Genomic DNA, 14,839 nt, shown 5'->3' on the forward strand with positions numbered 1-14,839 from the left:
ATTATGCTGCTGAAGGACCAATCCAATGCAGCACAGCAAGAATGAAAGGCAGAAACAACTCTCTGTTTCAGGAAGATATGACTGACCATCTGGAAAATCACAACAATCCACAGGTCTTCTGCTCTTAATACACTAAGTGAGCTTATTTAGCTCCTAACATATAAGGTCAGAAGGAAAGTATTTGTATAAAATAAAGTCTATATCCACATCTATACACTAAAAGCTATGAAACATGGGTAAAAAAATCAGAGAAGATAGAAAGAGTCTGAGAGATACTATATCTTTGTGATTTAAGAACTTGAGAGATATTATATCTTTATGATTGGAAAACCCCACTAACATGTTAATTTTCCATATCTGATCTACTGATTTAAGTATAACTCCAATGTTAATTCTCTGATCTACTGATTAAATACAGTTCCCATCAAAATCCCATCGGGAGCCAAGCATGCTGGCACATCTCTGTAATGTCTGCACTTAGGAGACTGAAGAAGAGGACTGTGGGTTTGAGGCCAGCCTAGGCTAACGTTGTGAGAATGTGTATCAAAATTGAGAGACAAAGGATCAGAAGACAAACAACTCCAAAGCCAATACTTACAAAACCATTTGGTGTAAACCAACTGAACAATTCATAGGGGGAGAGGGAATGGGGAAGGGGAGGGGGAAATGAGGGAGGAGGTAACAAATTGTATAAGAAATGTACTCACTGCCTTACAAATGAAACTTGTAACCCCTTTGTACATCACTTTGACAATAAATAATTATTCAAAAAAAAAAGAAAAAATCTCAGAAGGTTGTGGAAGAAGTCCACAATCTAGTTCTAAAACATATGGACAAGAAAAGGAACTTAAAAGCCAAAAGAGTTAAGACAAAACTGGTGGACCCATGTCCTGTTTTCAAGACTTACCATAAAGCTATAGCAAACAAGATAGTGTGTTTTTGGCATAAATGAGCCAAAGATCACTGTGAAGAAACAGGCCCACAGGTGTGACCACGTGACATACCACAGTGCAAAGGCAAGCCTTCGGAGAGGGGGCCGTCTACCTGGCAATCTGCCTTGTGCAAAGACACAAATGAAGTCTGTGCTTGGCGGCACACACATTCACGGGAGTTATGCATCCACAGACTCAGCCAACCACAAGTTGAAACTATTTGGGGAACACACACAGACTTTTTTGTGCCATTATTCCATAAAATGCAGGGTATTAACCATATGCATTGTTAGAAGTCATCTAGAGACGATTTAAAGTAGGAAGGATATACATGGGCTGTTGTGGATTCACACTGCCCTTCAACCAGCCCTTGGGCAGTGTGGGAGGGAGCCCCTCCCACCTTCCGGCCTCAACCAGAAGAGAAGCAAGCGGTCCCCGCCTCCCGGCTTGGCCACCTGTCTAATGGCGGAGGCCCGGCCCTTGGAGGGCTGTAGTCCCCTCCCATAGAGGAAGTTCGTGACATCACCGTAAGGGACACGGTCTTTAGCCTATGACGGGCCCTTCGGCCAGTCCCCCTCCTTTCCCGCCATTACCGTTATATAAACCCCCTCCCCAATTAAATCCTGTGAGACTTGTGGACCATCGATTCATCTCCCCAAGCCCCTCTCCGCCGCCGTTCCACACGTGAGGGGACGGGGGGGGCGGGGTTTACCGGCAACTCCCTCCTCGGCTAAGCGCATTCCATAAGAGCACATTTTGCCTTCTGCGGGCAGGAGACAAAGCCGAGTGCTCTTTCATAGTTTGGAATTCAGGCATCTCCCCTGGAGAAGTGGGGAGAGGGGTCCCAGAGATCCCGACAATGGGCTATATGCAAACACTGTGCCATGATATAGAGGAGATTTGAGCATCTGTTGGTTTGGGTATCTGAAGAAGGGATTGGAATCAATTCCTCACAAATAGGATGCTTATGCTTAAACACACATTGTTAGTATTCATGTATGAGTATGTGTATATGCTGGTTTATGTCTTTGATTTGCTAAATTTTCAAGAACATTGACATACTCACGGAGGATAGTGTCTATATTATTTAATGTCTCTGTTTGCTTTGGGGATCACAATGATTCATGTTCCTGCTATAGGATGGATGAGTTAAAGTACCAAATGGTGACGCAACACCATTGGACAGTTTCTGTAGAACTGTCACAGCTTCTTGCTGAAGTGTTTGACAGAATTAACCAAGGAAGCCATCTGAGTCTACAAGGGTTTTTGTAAAAAGGTGATGAGAAAAATATTAATTTAATGAATATAGGAATGAGTGTACTTACTGCTTCTTCAGTAAACACTGATATCTTATTTTTCAAAAAATAACTTCATGCCATTTAAAATTTCTAATTTATTGGCATAAAGTTATTAACAGCATTGCCTTATTGTCTTTTTGTTTTCTATATTCTTTAGTGACAATACCCCAGGTTGAATTTCTGACATTGCTAACTTTTGCTTTCTACCCTCAGAAACTAGATACAAAAGCACAAACTAAACTCAGAGTAGCCAAAAGAAAACAAGGAAGAGCAGAAATCTGTGAAAGAGAAGAATAGGAATGACACACAATCAGTAATACTAAAAGCAGGCTCCTCAAAATCAGTAAAACTGACCACACCAACTACACTCAGTTTTCTCATTATGGGTCACACTTCCCTTCTTCTTTACCTACAGATAATCTGTGACAAGGTATCGGGTGTAAATTTCATTCCACTGGATGCTGGCCTGGAAATGCTCTGCTACCAGCTGGACAAGTATAAGGCTGACCACTCTCAGTCCCTCCCACAGGAACCACTGTTCTGTGCTGCTTGTTGTGGAGTGCCTGAAACTCACTGGTGCACATCCTTTGCCTGGATTTGGTTTTCTTAAGACCAGAGGGTAAATTTGTTCATCCTGCAAGCAGGACACAGACATTCCTGTCAGGAAACATGGTAAAAAAAAAAAAATTCTAAGTGGGGGCTGGGAGTGTGGCTTAGTGGTAGAGTGTTTGCCTAGCATGCATGAAGTCCTGGGTTCAACTCCTCAGCACCAATAAACAGAAAAGGCTGTAAGTGGCACTAATGGCTCAAGTGGTAGAGTGCTAGCCTTGAGCAAGAAGAAACCAAGGACAGTGCTCAGGCCCTAAGTCCAAGCTCTAGGACTGGCAAGAAAAAAAAATTCTAAGTGAACAAAATGCTTAGTGTCTAGTGTCTGTTTAGTTTATCTATTTGGGTTATCTCTAAACTACTTTATAGCACTAGAAGTTAAAAATTGACAGTGAAATAACTTACATTATTCTACCCTATAAATATCGGCTAGTATTGCATCTTCTGAAAAAAATTCATATCAGAATTGCTGGTGGGCAAATCTCTTTGCTCTCTGATTTTTCTTTGAACCAGTTTAAGTTTTATTGATGTTTAGTACTAATTACAAAGTAGTTATTATCACAATTAAAAATCATCAATACCTGCTCATTTTATATTTGTATAACTGATACTGTATCTTGTTTAACAGTTCATCCTTATATCTACCATGAACAACCTAAATGTCCCTCAATAAAAGTAACTTCAAAAGTGAAAACTTGGCCAGGTATGGTGTTCCATGTCTATAATGCCAACTACATAGGAAGGAGAAGGAAGAGGATCTTGGTTTGAGGTCAGCCTAGGTAAAGTTAGTGAGAAACCCTACTAGAAGAAGAAACTAAAAGTGAAAGGGTTAGAGACAAGGTTTAAAGTAAAGCCTCAGGCTCAACCCCCAGTACTGAACACAAAGAGGTAGGGGAAACCAAACAAATAAGAACACCTACCATGGAACATAAGGAAGCTACAGAAACACTACTGTGTATTAATAGACACATATCTGTGACCCACTTATGGAAGGGATGTTTTTCCCAATAGCCACACACAGACATACACTATAAGATGCATAGATATCAAGCTGGAGGAGGAGAAAGAGGAGTAGAACAAGCATTTGTTTATACTTTTCTCCGTTGTTGGGTTTCCTCCAGATGCTACTTAACAAATAACTGCTACACACATACCATATGCGCTTGGGGGACAGCCATGTGCAGGTAGATGAGACCCCACTTCTGAGAGCCAAAGGCAAGTACATCATTTCAGAGAGTCCATTACCTTCCTAACTACCTCAGCTACACCACTGAAGAATCACCATCAGCCAAGGGCAGGCAGCTCCTCCTAACGCCCAATCTCAAGTCAGTCCCCACCTTCGGTGACCACCCCCGTTCAGTGGCTCTCAAGACCCCCCTCTAGGCCTCTGTGACCACCCCATGAGAGAAGCTTCCCCACCCTCCCTGAGCCACAGTGAGACACACTCTGGGTGTGTCCTGTTCACTGGCATATGTCCCATATACTACAGCTGCATCCGAATGAGTGTTGTATGATTGTCTATGAGAATGAAATGACATAATGGCTCTGAAAGTGGGTACATCTGGAATACACACGACATTCTATGATAGAATGGGGGATGTACGGGGGTGCTATACGTCTCACACTCCCCAATTCTCATAACACAAGACTTCCATACACTTCAGAGCAAGAGCTGCAAGTTTGTGCAAGAGGATGGCCGTATGGCAGGACAGCAGGAGAACCCTGCAAAGTACCCACAAGGTGCCCTGGAGTGGCACCAAGGCCCTGCCACAGGAGGCTGGCATGCAGGATAGACAGGTCTAGTGACAGGGACACAGAATGGGTCTGTCCAACACAGGGCTCCCACCCTGCTCTCAGTCCCTCTGAAGAGGGCTTTCCGGCCCACGCTCGGATGTGTTCTGGCCCTGCCCTGAAGGAGACCATGGCTCCCTTGCTCCCTGACTCCATCTTGACACCAGGAAACCCGCACGTAACCCAGGGTTGCCTTAAGGAGCCCTGATAAGGATCCATCAACAGTAAAGGCAGAGCACTTCCTACAAAGGCAGAAGGGCACATGGGGCCAGCAGGACCCCAAGCCTGAGGCTGTACAAGCAGTCTACCTCCACTTGAGCATGGGCTTGTCTCTGGTGAGTGAAAGGAAGACACTGCATCTCCCACCTAAACCTCTGGTGCATGACACAAGAGCCCCATTTCCCCAAACCAAGCACATTCCCAGAGAACAGACAGTCCAAGAGCTCCCTGTGCAAGAACGAGGGATCCCTCTGGCCACACAAGGTCCCAGAATACCTGAAAAGAGCTCTGAGAGTGTCCTATCACCAAGCTGTACCTCTTCCCATACCACATCCTCCATCAGTCTTGCTATCATGTGGAAGACTATTTCTGGAAAAGTGCAGAGAGGTGACAGGCCCTGAAATACCCTTGGAGCTAGTTCCAAACCATCTAGATGCTACTGCTTCCTACTGTGGCTGTCACCCATGCTAACCTGTGACTCTCTAGGCCCATCTGGTCCCTGTTTGGCCAAAGAAGATGAACTATTCCTTCCAGGGGCTGCAAGGTCAGGAAGGACACAGGTACTCCCCTCCTTTGTGGTGTCTACATCCACACAAAGACTCACTTAACAATCAATATGGCACTAAATCTACTACTGTGAATGGACCCAGTAATTAATGAAGCAAGATCAACGTCCCCTTGAGTCCTGGCCATAATTTCCAGGTCAACCAGACCCTCCTCTGAAAGAGCCCTTCCCTGTCCCTCCCCACCTGAGACCCTCTCCTACAGAGCTCTCCCTCATCACTCCCCACCCGAGAAACAGGGATCTCCACTGTCATTCAATATCAGCCACCTCCTGGACTTCAAACCTCTCACATGGCCCAATCCCATCCCACCACCACCACCACTACCAAACTTCCTTCCACTGCTCCCCAGAGATCTGCCTTCATTCCCCATCCTCGAACCTAACACCACACTTAAGAGCCCACAGGTTCATGAATGCTGGATGGTTAGTAAAGACCCTATCTCCAAATGACTGGGCAGGTACGCCTATCTTCTGTCCAGTCATCACCTGGGATGTGAGGATTCTGCACAGCAGAACCAACATGTGGCTACTCCCAGAGGTCTAGCATGGACTGGGGCCTACAGATGGCCCTGAGTCTCCACCCAGCCTGGACTTCCAATAAACTGAGAAGAGACCACAGGCAGGCATGAGTATCTGCCTTCACCCTGTCCTTCTGCCCTCTTACTATGGCCTGAGTCACTGCTTAAGGCCCAACCTTGTCCACGCCCACTGAACAAAGCTGGGGGGGGGGGGGGAGGTTAACCTTGCAGTTCTTTCCAACACTGCATGAACCACAAATATGGCATGCCTGCATCTATAGACAGGCACAGCCTTCTCACCCTCAAGACTGTCCACAAATCCCCTCCTGAGATGACTTCTATCACCCATCCAGGGCAACCGCAGGACCATGCTAATCCTGTCTCCCCACTGAAACACATACTGAGAGAATGCAGAGCCCACTGCCTGCCACTTCAAAGTAACACCCCACCAACATCCCCTAAATCCACCAATGTCCCACTAGATTCAACAACATTCCTCTAGACCCACTAGAGTTTCCTTAGACCCACCAATGTTCCACTAGACCTCCTCAATGTTCCACTAGATATCTAATATGTCACTAGACCCATCAACATCCCAGTAGATTCACCAATGTTCTACTAGACCCACTAGCATTCCATTAGACCAATCAATATTCCACTAGACTCCCCTAACATTCCACTAGACCCCTCAATGTTCCTTCAGGTACCCAACATTTCACTAGACCCATCAACATCCCACTAGATTTACCAATGTTCTGCTAGACCTACTAGCATTCTATTAAATCAATCAACATTCCACTAGACACCCCCCCAACACTCCACTAGACCACTAATGTCCACTAGATCCACCAATGTTCTACTAGACCCACTAGTTTTCTATTAGATCCATCAACATTCCACTAGACCCATTAGCATTCCACTAGACCCCCCAATGTCCCACAAAACCCTCCAACATTCCACTAGATCCACTAGTGATCTATCAGACTTACCAACATCTCACTAGATCCACCAATATTCCACTAGACCCACTAGCAATCCACTAGACTCCACCAACATCCCATTTAACCTTTCAATGTTCCACTAGACCCCAAGAACCCACTAGACCCACCAATGTCCCACTAGGTACACCAATGTTCCACCAGACCTACCAAGGTTCCACTCGAACACCAATGTCCCCTTGGACCCACAGCAGCCCATCGTATAGTCACAATGTCTGGGCCTCTGCACGAGCCTCAACTTGAAGCCATGAGAGTCTCTTGAAAAATGAAGGCTTTTCCCCCATAATGGTGTAGGGACTCAACCTTGGAAAGGAGTACCCCCATCTGGGTTCTCCACATCCTGGCTGAGAGACCACCAGAGTGTGGAAAGTGACCTGAGGAGAACTGGGATTTGCTCATCAAGGCACAAAATGCACTGCTTCTGAAGCAGCTACGAAGCCAACCTAGTCATGCTAGGGTCTAGCCAGTGCCAGCCATACCTGCCCTCCAATGTGATCTCCACACAGATAAACAATGAAACGAAAGAAACCCTCACCACCTGGTGACTGCTCTGAACAACACACATGCAGCAGCTCTTACCTGGTAGAACTCCCGGAGCCAGTTCTTCTGCAGGTTTTCTGGCTGTAAATTAAGAAAACAGAAAAGATAGTTGTCAGAGCAGATGATGCTCCACACAGCCAAGCAAAAGGCTTTAGGGGGAAACCCTGGGGACAAATATGAGGAGCTGGGCACATGCACAGGACTCCCTTTTCCACATGGGGAGACAAGAAGGATCCCAGCTCTGCACAGAGCCTATGCCCTGAGGGCTTCTCTGTGACACCCTCTGAACCTCCCTGGGCCAAAGTCAGGCACACACAGCAGGCCGGCCATGTTCCGGCGGACCCACAGTCCCGCTCTCTCCTCCACTTGGGTCATGGGGATGAGAACAACACCATGGCTGCTTCAAGCACAGTAAGAGGAAGAAGCCAGACAATGGCTTATTTCTACACACGCCTGGACCACATTGGCTTCCAGGAGGATGGCCTCGGTAGAGCTTTCTGAACATGGGATGCAGCCACAGCTCAGAGCCCCTGTGTGTTCCAGGTGGGAGAAGAGCAGTAGGAAGGGCTCTGGAGAAGCCCTTGTAGAGACACTGAGAGAGAACCGCACACTGCGTACACGTGCTCACACACACAGTCCTGGAAACCCTCAGGAACACAGAGGCCAAGTTCTGGCCTGAGAGGAGCAGCAGCAACCCTCTGCCCTTGCTGACCACCCTGCAGAGCCCCAGGCCACCAGCTCTCCTTGACTTGGTGCCAGCTCCATCAGGAATGGCAGTGGTCAAGCCTAAGGCAGGCCTCAGGGATGCCACCCGTTGTGCACCCAGTGGTTAGTCACAGTCTCACAGTGCGGGGGAGCCCATGCCAGGGGGCAGAGGTGGGTGCTGTCCCAGGAGTATCCTGGACCCCTGTGAAACAACCCAACTGCACACCATATTGCTGAGGTGAACACTGAAAGTAGGCCAAGGTACTAAGTGGAATGCGTTTTATACCACAATAAAGAAAATAAAACAAATCCTGCCCTGCCACTGGCAGACTAATGGGCCTGTTTGCCTCAGCAAACAGGATGGATGCAGCCCAAGCCCCACGGCTGTGGACTCAGAGCAGAGGCTGGGCTGACCACTCAGAGCCTGGCCCAAAGGTCATCCCACTGCCCAAGCCAGGGGCCGCCCACCGGGGGCCACTCCCACACCGGCACAGTCTTCTCTTTCTGACTGATGGTTCCGGCAATCAAGAAGGTAAAACTGCAGATAAGTGACTGATGGGAAAAGCTGGCAAGGAATAAGCGCTTAGCAGACCCCAGGAGAGCAGAGGAGATCCGAGCCGCCACACAACTCCCAGGCTCTGTGTCTAACACACTGGAGGACCAAGCTCCCTCCGGTGCTCCCTCCCTCATCCACAGAGCACAGCAGCAGTGCATCCTAGAGACAAGACAGCTGGGTGAACACAGGGACAGATGCCCCCAGCACACGAAGACGCTCCATTAACCCTAGAGGAAATGCAAAGCCAAAGCCACAGTACACCACACACCTGCTGGGCTGCTAGAATCTGAGGCATAAGGAAGCCAGCAAGAAGCAGGAAGCTTCCAGCAGGACCCATTGTCCAAAGGGTACAGTGCGGCAGGCCTTTGAAATGCTAAACCTGGACTACTATTTGGCCAAGGAGACAACTCCCAGGTACACACACCCAAGAGAATTGAAACCTTCCACACCAAAACCTGCATGCATAAGCTATCAGCAGCACTGACAAAAGCTGAAAGGCAGGCACAGCTCAACTGTCCACCAACCAATAAAAAGTGTGGCATGGCACACAATGGGAGATTTCCTAGCAGGTTTGCGCTTTGGCCTCATGGCTCTCTGAGGCCCAGGTGGACACACGGGAGCATGTGTGACAGGAAGACTGAGTCAGCAGCAAGCAGAACCCTGCCTGAGCTTCTGAGCCCAGCTCAGGAGCATGTGGGGAAGCTGAGGGATGCCTGTCAGGGAAGAGGGGGGACAGTGTGCTCCCAATGGCCTCTCAGAGCAAGAAAACACAGTGAACGTGACTAGCTGTTGTCATCAGGATGGTGACAAGGCCCCTGTCCCTAAGTGAATGGAGCTCTAGCCCAGGCCTGCGGGAATTTCATCTCATCCTTAGCCAGGTGACTCCAGGACCTCAGCCGTAGGGACCCTGACTGTCCTTCAGCATTCACAGGCAGACTTTCTTCATGAGGTAAATGCCATGCCCTCTAACCAAGTCCCCACTCTGGCCACAGGCAATTCTCTAGTTTCTGTCCTGGTCTCAGAGCCCCATCCAGATGAGTTCTTCAAGGGGTCAGCAGTAGGCCCCATGCTGAGAGCAAAACACACATGCCACCTTTTTAAACCTGAGCTGCCACTGCCCTTGGGATAGCAACGGCACTGTGGGGGACACTGCCTTGCGACACCCCAAGGCCGTCCTTTCTGGAACTACTGTTGGAGAGGCCACAACCTGCACAGGCCTCTTCCTGTGTCAGGCCTCTGCCTCCCTCACACAATTCACAGGCCAAGAAGCCCAGTTTTAAAAGTTACATGTAGGGGCTGGAGATATGGCCTAGTAGCAAAGAGTGCTTGCCTCGCATACATGAAGCCCTGGGTTCAATTCCCCAGCACCACATATACAGAAAATGGCCAGAAGTGGCACTGTGGCTCAAGTGGCAGAGTGCTAGCCTTGAGCGGGAAGAAGCCAGGGACAGTGCTCAGGCCCTGAGTCCAAAGCCCCAGGACTGGCAAAAAAAAAAAAAAAGTTACATGTAAAGCTCTCCTGTAAGAGCCAGCATCTGCAATACATCCTCGAGATATAGAATGCAGCTGTTTCCCAGGAGCCAGTAGGTGCTCAAGCTCCCAGGCCTGGTGTTCACTAGACTGTGTCACTTGTGAATGTGGTGGAATGTTCCCGTAAAAGAAATACTCCAACCCCCACACACAAAGCAACATCTCCACCAGCGGGCTATAAATTGATCCAGGAAACAATACCAGACAGGTCTGACTTCACCCGAAGGCCATGCAGAGTCTAAACATCAGAACTAGGAAGCAGCCTCGTCCAAGAGAGCTGCCACAGATGGGCGCCATTGCAGACAAAAAAAAAAAAAAAAAAACCTGGAGTGGCCTGAAGGCAGAGCCTGCCGTCCACAAGCCCAGGTGAGCAAACCAGCCCTGCCCACAGGCTGACTGTGGTCAAGACCCCACACAGGACCTCGCTAGTGGACGCCAGCCCTGCCCACAGGCTGACTGCAGTCGACACCACACACAGGACCTCGCTAGTAGGCAAGACCCCACACAAAAACCAAATGGAGACAGTGCATAGAGGTTCATTATGCAGCATAGAAAACTATACCCTTAGTTAACAGGCTTTACGAATACGTGCATATGTGATAAAGCAGGATAAAGATTCAAATACTTTCCCCAATCAGATTTTGTGTTTATTTTGTCTTTAGATTTTGACACAACATTTGCAGGTCACACCTGTATCCCTGGCTACCCAGGAGGCCAAGATCTGAGGATCTCGGCTCAAAGCTCGGTTTGTAACCTGGGTAAGAAAGCTCATAAAACTCTTATCTCCAATCCACACAGTAAAAAGGGCCAGAAGTGAATATGTGGCTCAAGTGGTAGAGCACCAGCCCTGAGCAGAAAAGCTAAGGGAGATCGCCTAGGTCCTGAGTTCAAGCCCCAGTACCAGCGCGCACACACACATATGCACATGTGTACACATACACGTAAGCACACACCTACACACATAAACACACGCACACAAACATTTCACCCTAACAGCCACATACTGCTGTTAAACCACACACACCACACTACTCCTAACATTAGCCACTCACTACTGGTAAACCTACAACACGTCATGCGGCTCTGAGCCTGACTACCAGTCAATCAATCCATTTTGCCTCTCATCCTTCTCATTTTCAAACAAACAGATGTTGGCATGTCTTTCATTTGATTTTTTTCCACATAGTTCTCAGATTTATATCTATCCTTTTTACCTTTGTCAGCTATGCCATAGTTCTCTATCTAGTTTTTTAGTCTATCTTATGACTTATTTCACAGCAACAAGCACGTATATTGTATGATATATGTATCCAAATATTCCACACCACAGACATGTATCTGCATCCTAAAGCCAGCTCTTTCAGAGAGCCACTAGCCATTCACAGTTGGTTCAGAAAAGTGGCTGGAAACATTTTTGTTCAAATGTATGGCAGTGAACCTTCATTGCACTTGAAGAACACTCAGGAGTCAAGGAGGAAAAAAGAACTCAGGCCCATCAGAGCAGCACTGGAGGCCACAGAGCAGCCAGCATGGTGGGCACTGCTACCTCCTCAGGGCCAGGGACTGTGGGCTTCCCTGGGGGGTAGCCAGTCTTTTCTACTGGGCATGTAATACCCAGACTCACCCTAGGGGTGTTCTTGCCCCAAATGCCTACTGGAACCAGCACCAAGCAGCCTCCAGAACAGTCCAAACAGCAGGGCTCTCCATGAAACACAGGACCAAGACTTTTAAGGTATCGGTAGAAAGATGGGGAGGAAGGGACCACATCTAAAAATACCTTTCCATACAAGGTGTGACCTGAGGGTATATCCTAGGGGGAGGAAGGTTCCCCGAGGCTGGGGTACAGGTGCTGGGGAGATGAGATCTAACAATATCACAGGGTCAGAAACCGCAGGTTCTGTGGGACACTACCGACATTCCACAGGAGGCCACACGGCTGAGGCTTACTTTCAAACAGTGGTAGGGAGGTGGCATGTGAGACTGCCCTTGTCAGCCTCCTTTCCTCCTGAGCCTTGAGGCTCCCAGGGCTCCCATTCAGACCCCCACCACTCCTTCACCTCAAGGCCCAGAGTTCCAGCCTGAGGAAGGAAGGAATTGACAGCCATGCTGAGTCAGGTAGCTCTTGTCAAATAAACCAAGCTCTCCTCAGCACGTGGGCACCATCTCCCATCCTGGAAGAGGACCGGTCAGCTTCACATGGAAAGGCTAGAACCGGCACCGGGCAGACCAAGCTAGAAACCACAGAGCCGGCTGTACCAGGGCAGCACTCGGTGTGCTGGCAGTTACCAGCTGGGGGCGAACATAGCCCATATGCCAAGAAACAGCCACTGATTGCCACACGAGTGATGACCACACAGACCAGAACATAACCCATCTTTCCCCCATACTTCTTTATAACATCCACACTTGGTCATGTCCAAACAAACTAGCACCATGAACTCCTTGACCCCTGCAGAGGACACATGGCCACAGCCTTCCTCAGGACACGAGGTAGACCCACCACTGCACAAGACCCTGGACAGTACTGCTGCTGATTCCTCAGGAAATCCTGCCCCATGACACTCTTATCCCTGCAGAAAACCATTTCCTCTCATGAAGAATGCAATCTTGTCTATGCAGTCATGGAAACACTAATGCTAAAAATAGTTTTATAAAAGGAAGTACTGAGTGGGCCTTCCTCCAAGTGACAAGTGCAAGCCACGTCCCCACTGGAGGGGATGGGGAAGGAGTGCCTGCTGACCTGGGAGGGGTGCAAAAAGGGCTCTCCTGCACTGACCTGCAGGGCCCTCTGGGGCCCAGTGTCATCCTTGACAGCTGTATTCCTTCCATAGAAGGAATACAACCAAACAGAGCCAGAGCACTGGAGAGGATAGGGCAGGCAAGGAGCAGGCAGGCACCTTCCTCTGAAGGTGACCCAGAAAGACCCTCCTCTCCATTAAGAAAGAAAAGCATCCTATGGGTCTCAAAGAGTGCCAGAGACTCTGGAGGACACACCCTTTAAGCCTCTGTCCACCAAAGAGGATTTACCCCAAAATGTATGCCCAAGTGATAACTGATCATTAGAGGGCCAAATTCTAAGAAATAAGACAAGTTCAACTTCATGGAAATAGCATACAAAAATGAAGCACCACCTTGTGGGCAAATACAAGACAGTGAGGCTGAGACAAAATGGTAAGCCCTTGCTAGAAAAAGCCCTACCGGTTGAGCCACACCCCAACCTACACCCACACCCTCACCCACACCCCCAACCCTGCCCCCACCCATACTCCCATCTGCATCACATCCCCTCCCCAGCCCCCACCCACACCCCCATCCACATCCACATCGCCTCCCCAGCCCCCACCCACGCCCCCATCCGCATCCCCTCCCCAGCACCCACCCACGCCCCCATCCGCATCCCCTCCCCAGCACCCACCCCCGCCCCCATCCGCATCCCCTCCCCAGCCCCCACCCACACCCCCATCCGCATCCCCTCCTCAGCCCCCACCCACCCCCCCCATCCGCATCCCCTCCCCAGCCCCCACCCACGCCCCCATCCGCATCCCCTCCCCAGCCATTTTTGCTTTAATTATTTTTGTGGTGGGGTCTCATGTTTTGGGTCCAGATCCACCTTCTGATGACAATTCTCCTGCCTATGACTTCCCACATAGCCAAGACTTCAGGCATGCAATGTGCCTAGCTTATTGACTAAGATGGAGGTCTAACTTTTCTCCGAGGCTGGACTTGCACTCCAATCCTGATCTCTCTCCCAAACTTGTACCCAACACAAAGCCACATTTGAAAGCCATGTTTCTCAGAAGGCTAAACATGGAGCTTCCCTATGACCCAGCAGTCCCACTTTTGGGCACCTCCCCAAAAGATTACAAGCAAGTCCACACTAAAGCCACCAACACAACTATGTTCATTGCAGAACAATTTGTCATTGCTAAAATATAGAACCAACCCAGATGCCCCTCAGCAGATGAGTGGATCAAGAAAATGTGGTACATATACACAATGGCTATGCCTCTATCAGAATGATACTGCCCCATTCGTAAGGAAGGACGTGGAAAAAAAATCATACTAAGTGAAGTGAGCCAGACCCAAAGAAACATGAACTCTATGGTTTCCCTCATAGGGAATAATTAGTACATCTCTGGGATAGTCATAGCAGAAGATCACAATAGCTCAATAGCTATGCCCGTATGAACACATAAAAGATAATGCTAAGCGAAATGAACTCCAAGTTATGGAAATAAGTGGTATATCATTGTTGTAGTTATTTTCAACATGCCATGAAACCGTACCTTTTTTTTCCTCTCGTATTCCCTTCCTGTGGTTTTACCCCTGCTACTACTGCAGATGATCTTAGTACCCCAAATACTGTATATACTATATTGGAACTAGGGAAGGGAAAGGGAACACCAAAATCAAGAGAGAAAGGATAAAAAGACAAACCATTGCAAAAGCAATACTTACAAAACCAATTGGTGTAAACCAGCTGTACAACTCATGGGGGAGGGAGGGAAGTGGGACGGGGGAGGGAAAAATGAGGGAGGAGGTAACAAGTTGGATAAGAAATGTACTTGCCTTACATATGAA

The 14,839-nt window shown here is 48.5% G+C and overlaps 1 protein-coding gene across 3 annotated transcripts in view; it reads right to left on the reverse strand.

Moving 5' to 3' along the window:
• Inpp5a (inositol polyphosphate-5-phosphatase A) overlaps positions 1-14,839 on the reverse strand; it is a 172,506-nt gene that overhangs the window by 125,147 nt on the left and 32,520 nt on the right. For all 3 annotated transcript variants that reach the window (XM_048338004.1, XM_048338003.1, XM_048338005.1), the window contains exon 2: positions 7,507-7,548. In XM_048338004.1, coding sequence (XP_048193961.1) covers positions 7,507-7,548 — 42 coding nt within the window. The remainder of the gene's footprint in view (positions 1-7,506; positions 7,549-14,839) is intronic.

Source organism: Perognathus longimembris, chromosome 2, assembly GCF_023159225.1.
Source record: "Perognathus longimembris pacificus isolate PPM17 chromosome 2, ASM2315922v1, whole genome shotgun sequence".
In the NCBI taxonomy this organism is placed as follows: domain Eukaryota; kingdom Metazoa; phylum Chordata; class Mammalia; order Rodentia; family Heteromyidae; genus Perognathus; species Perognathus longimembris.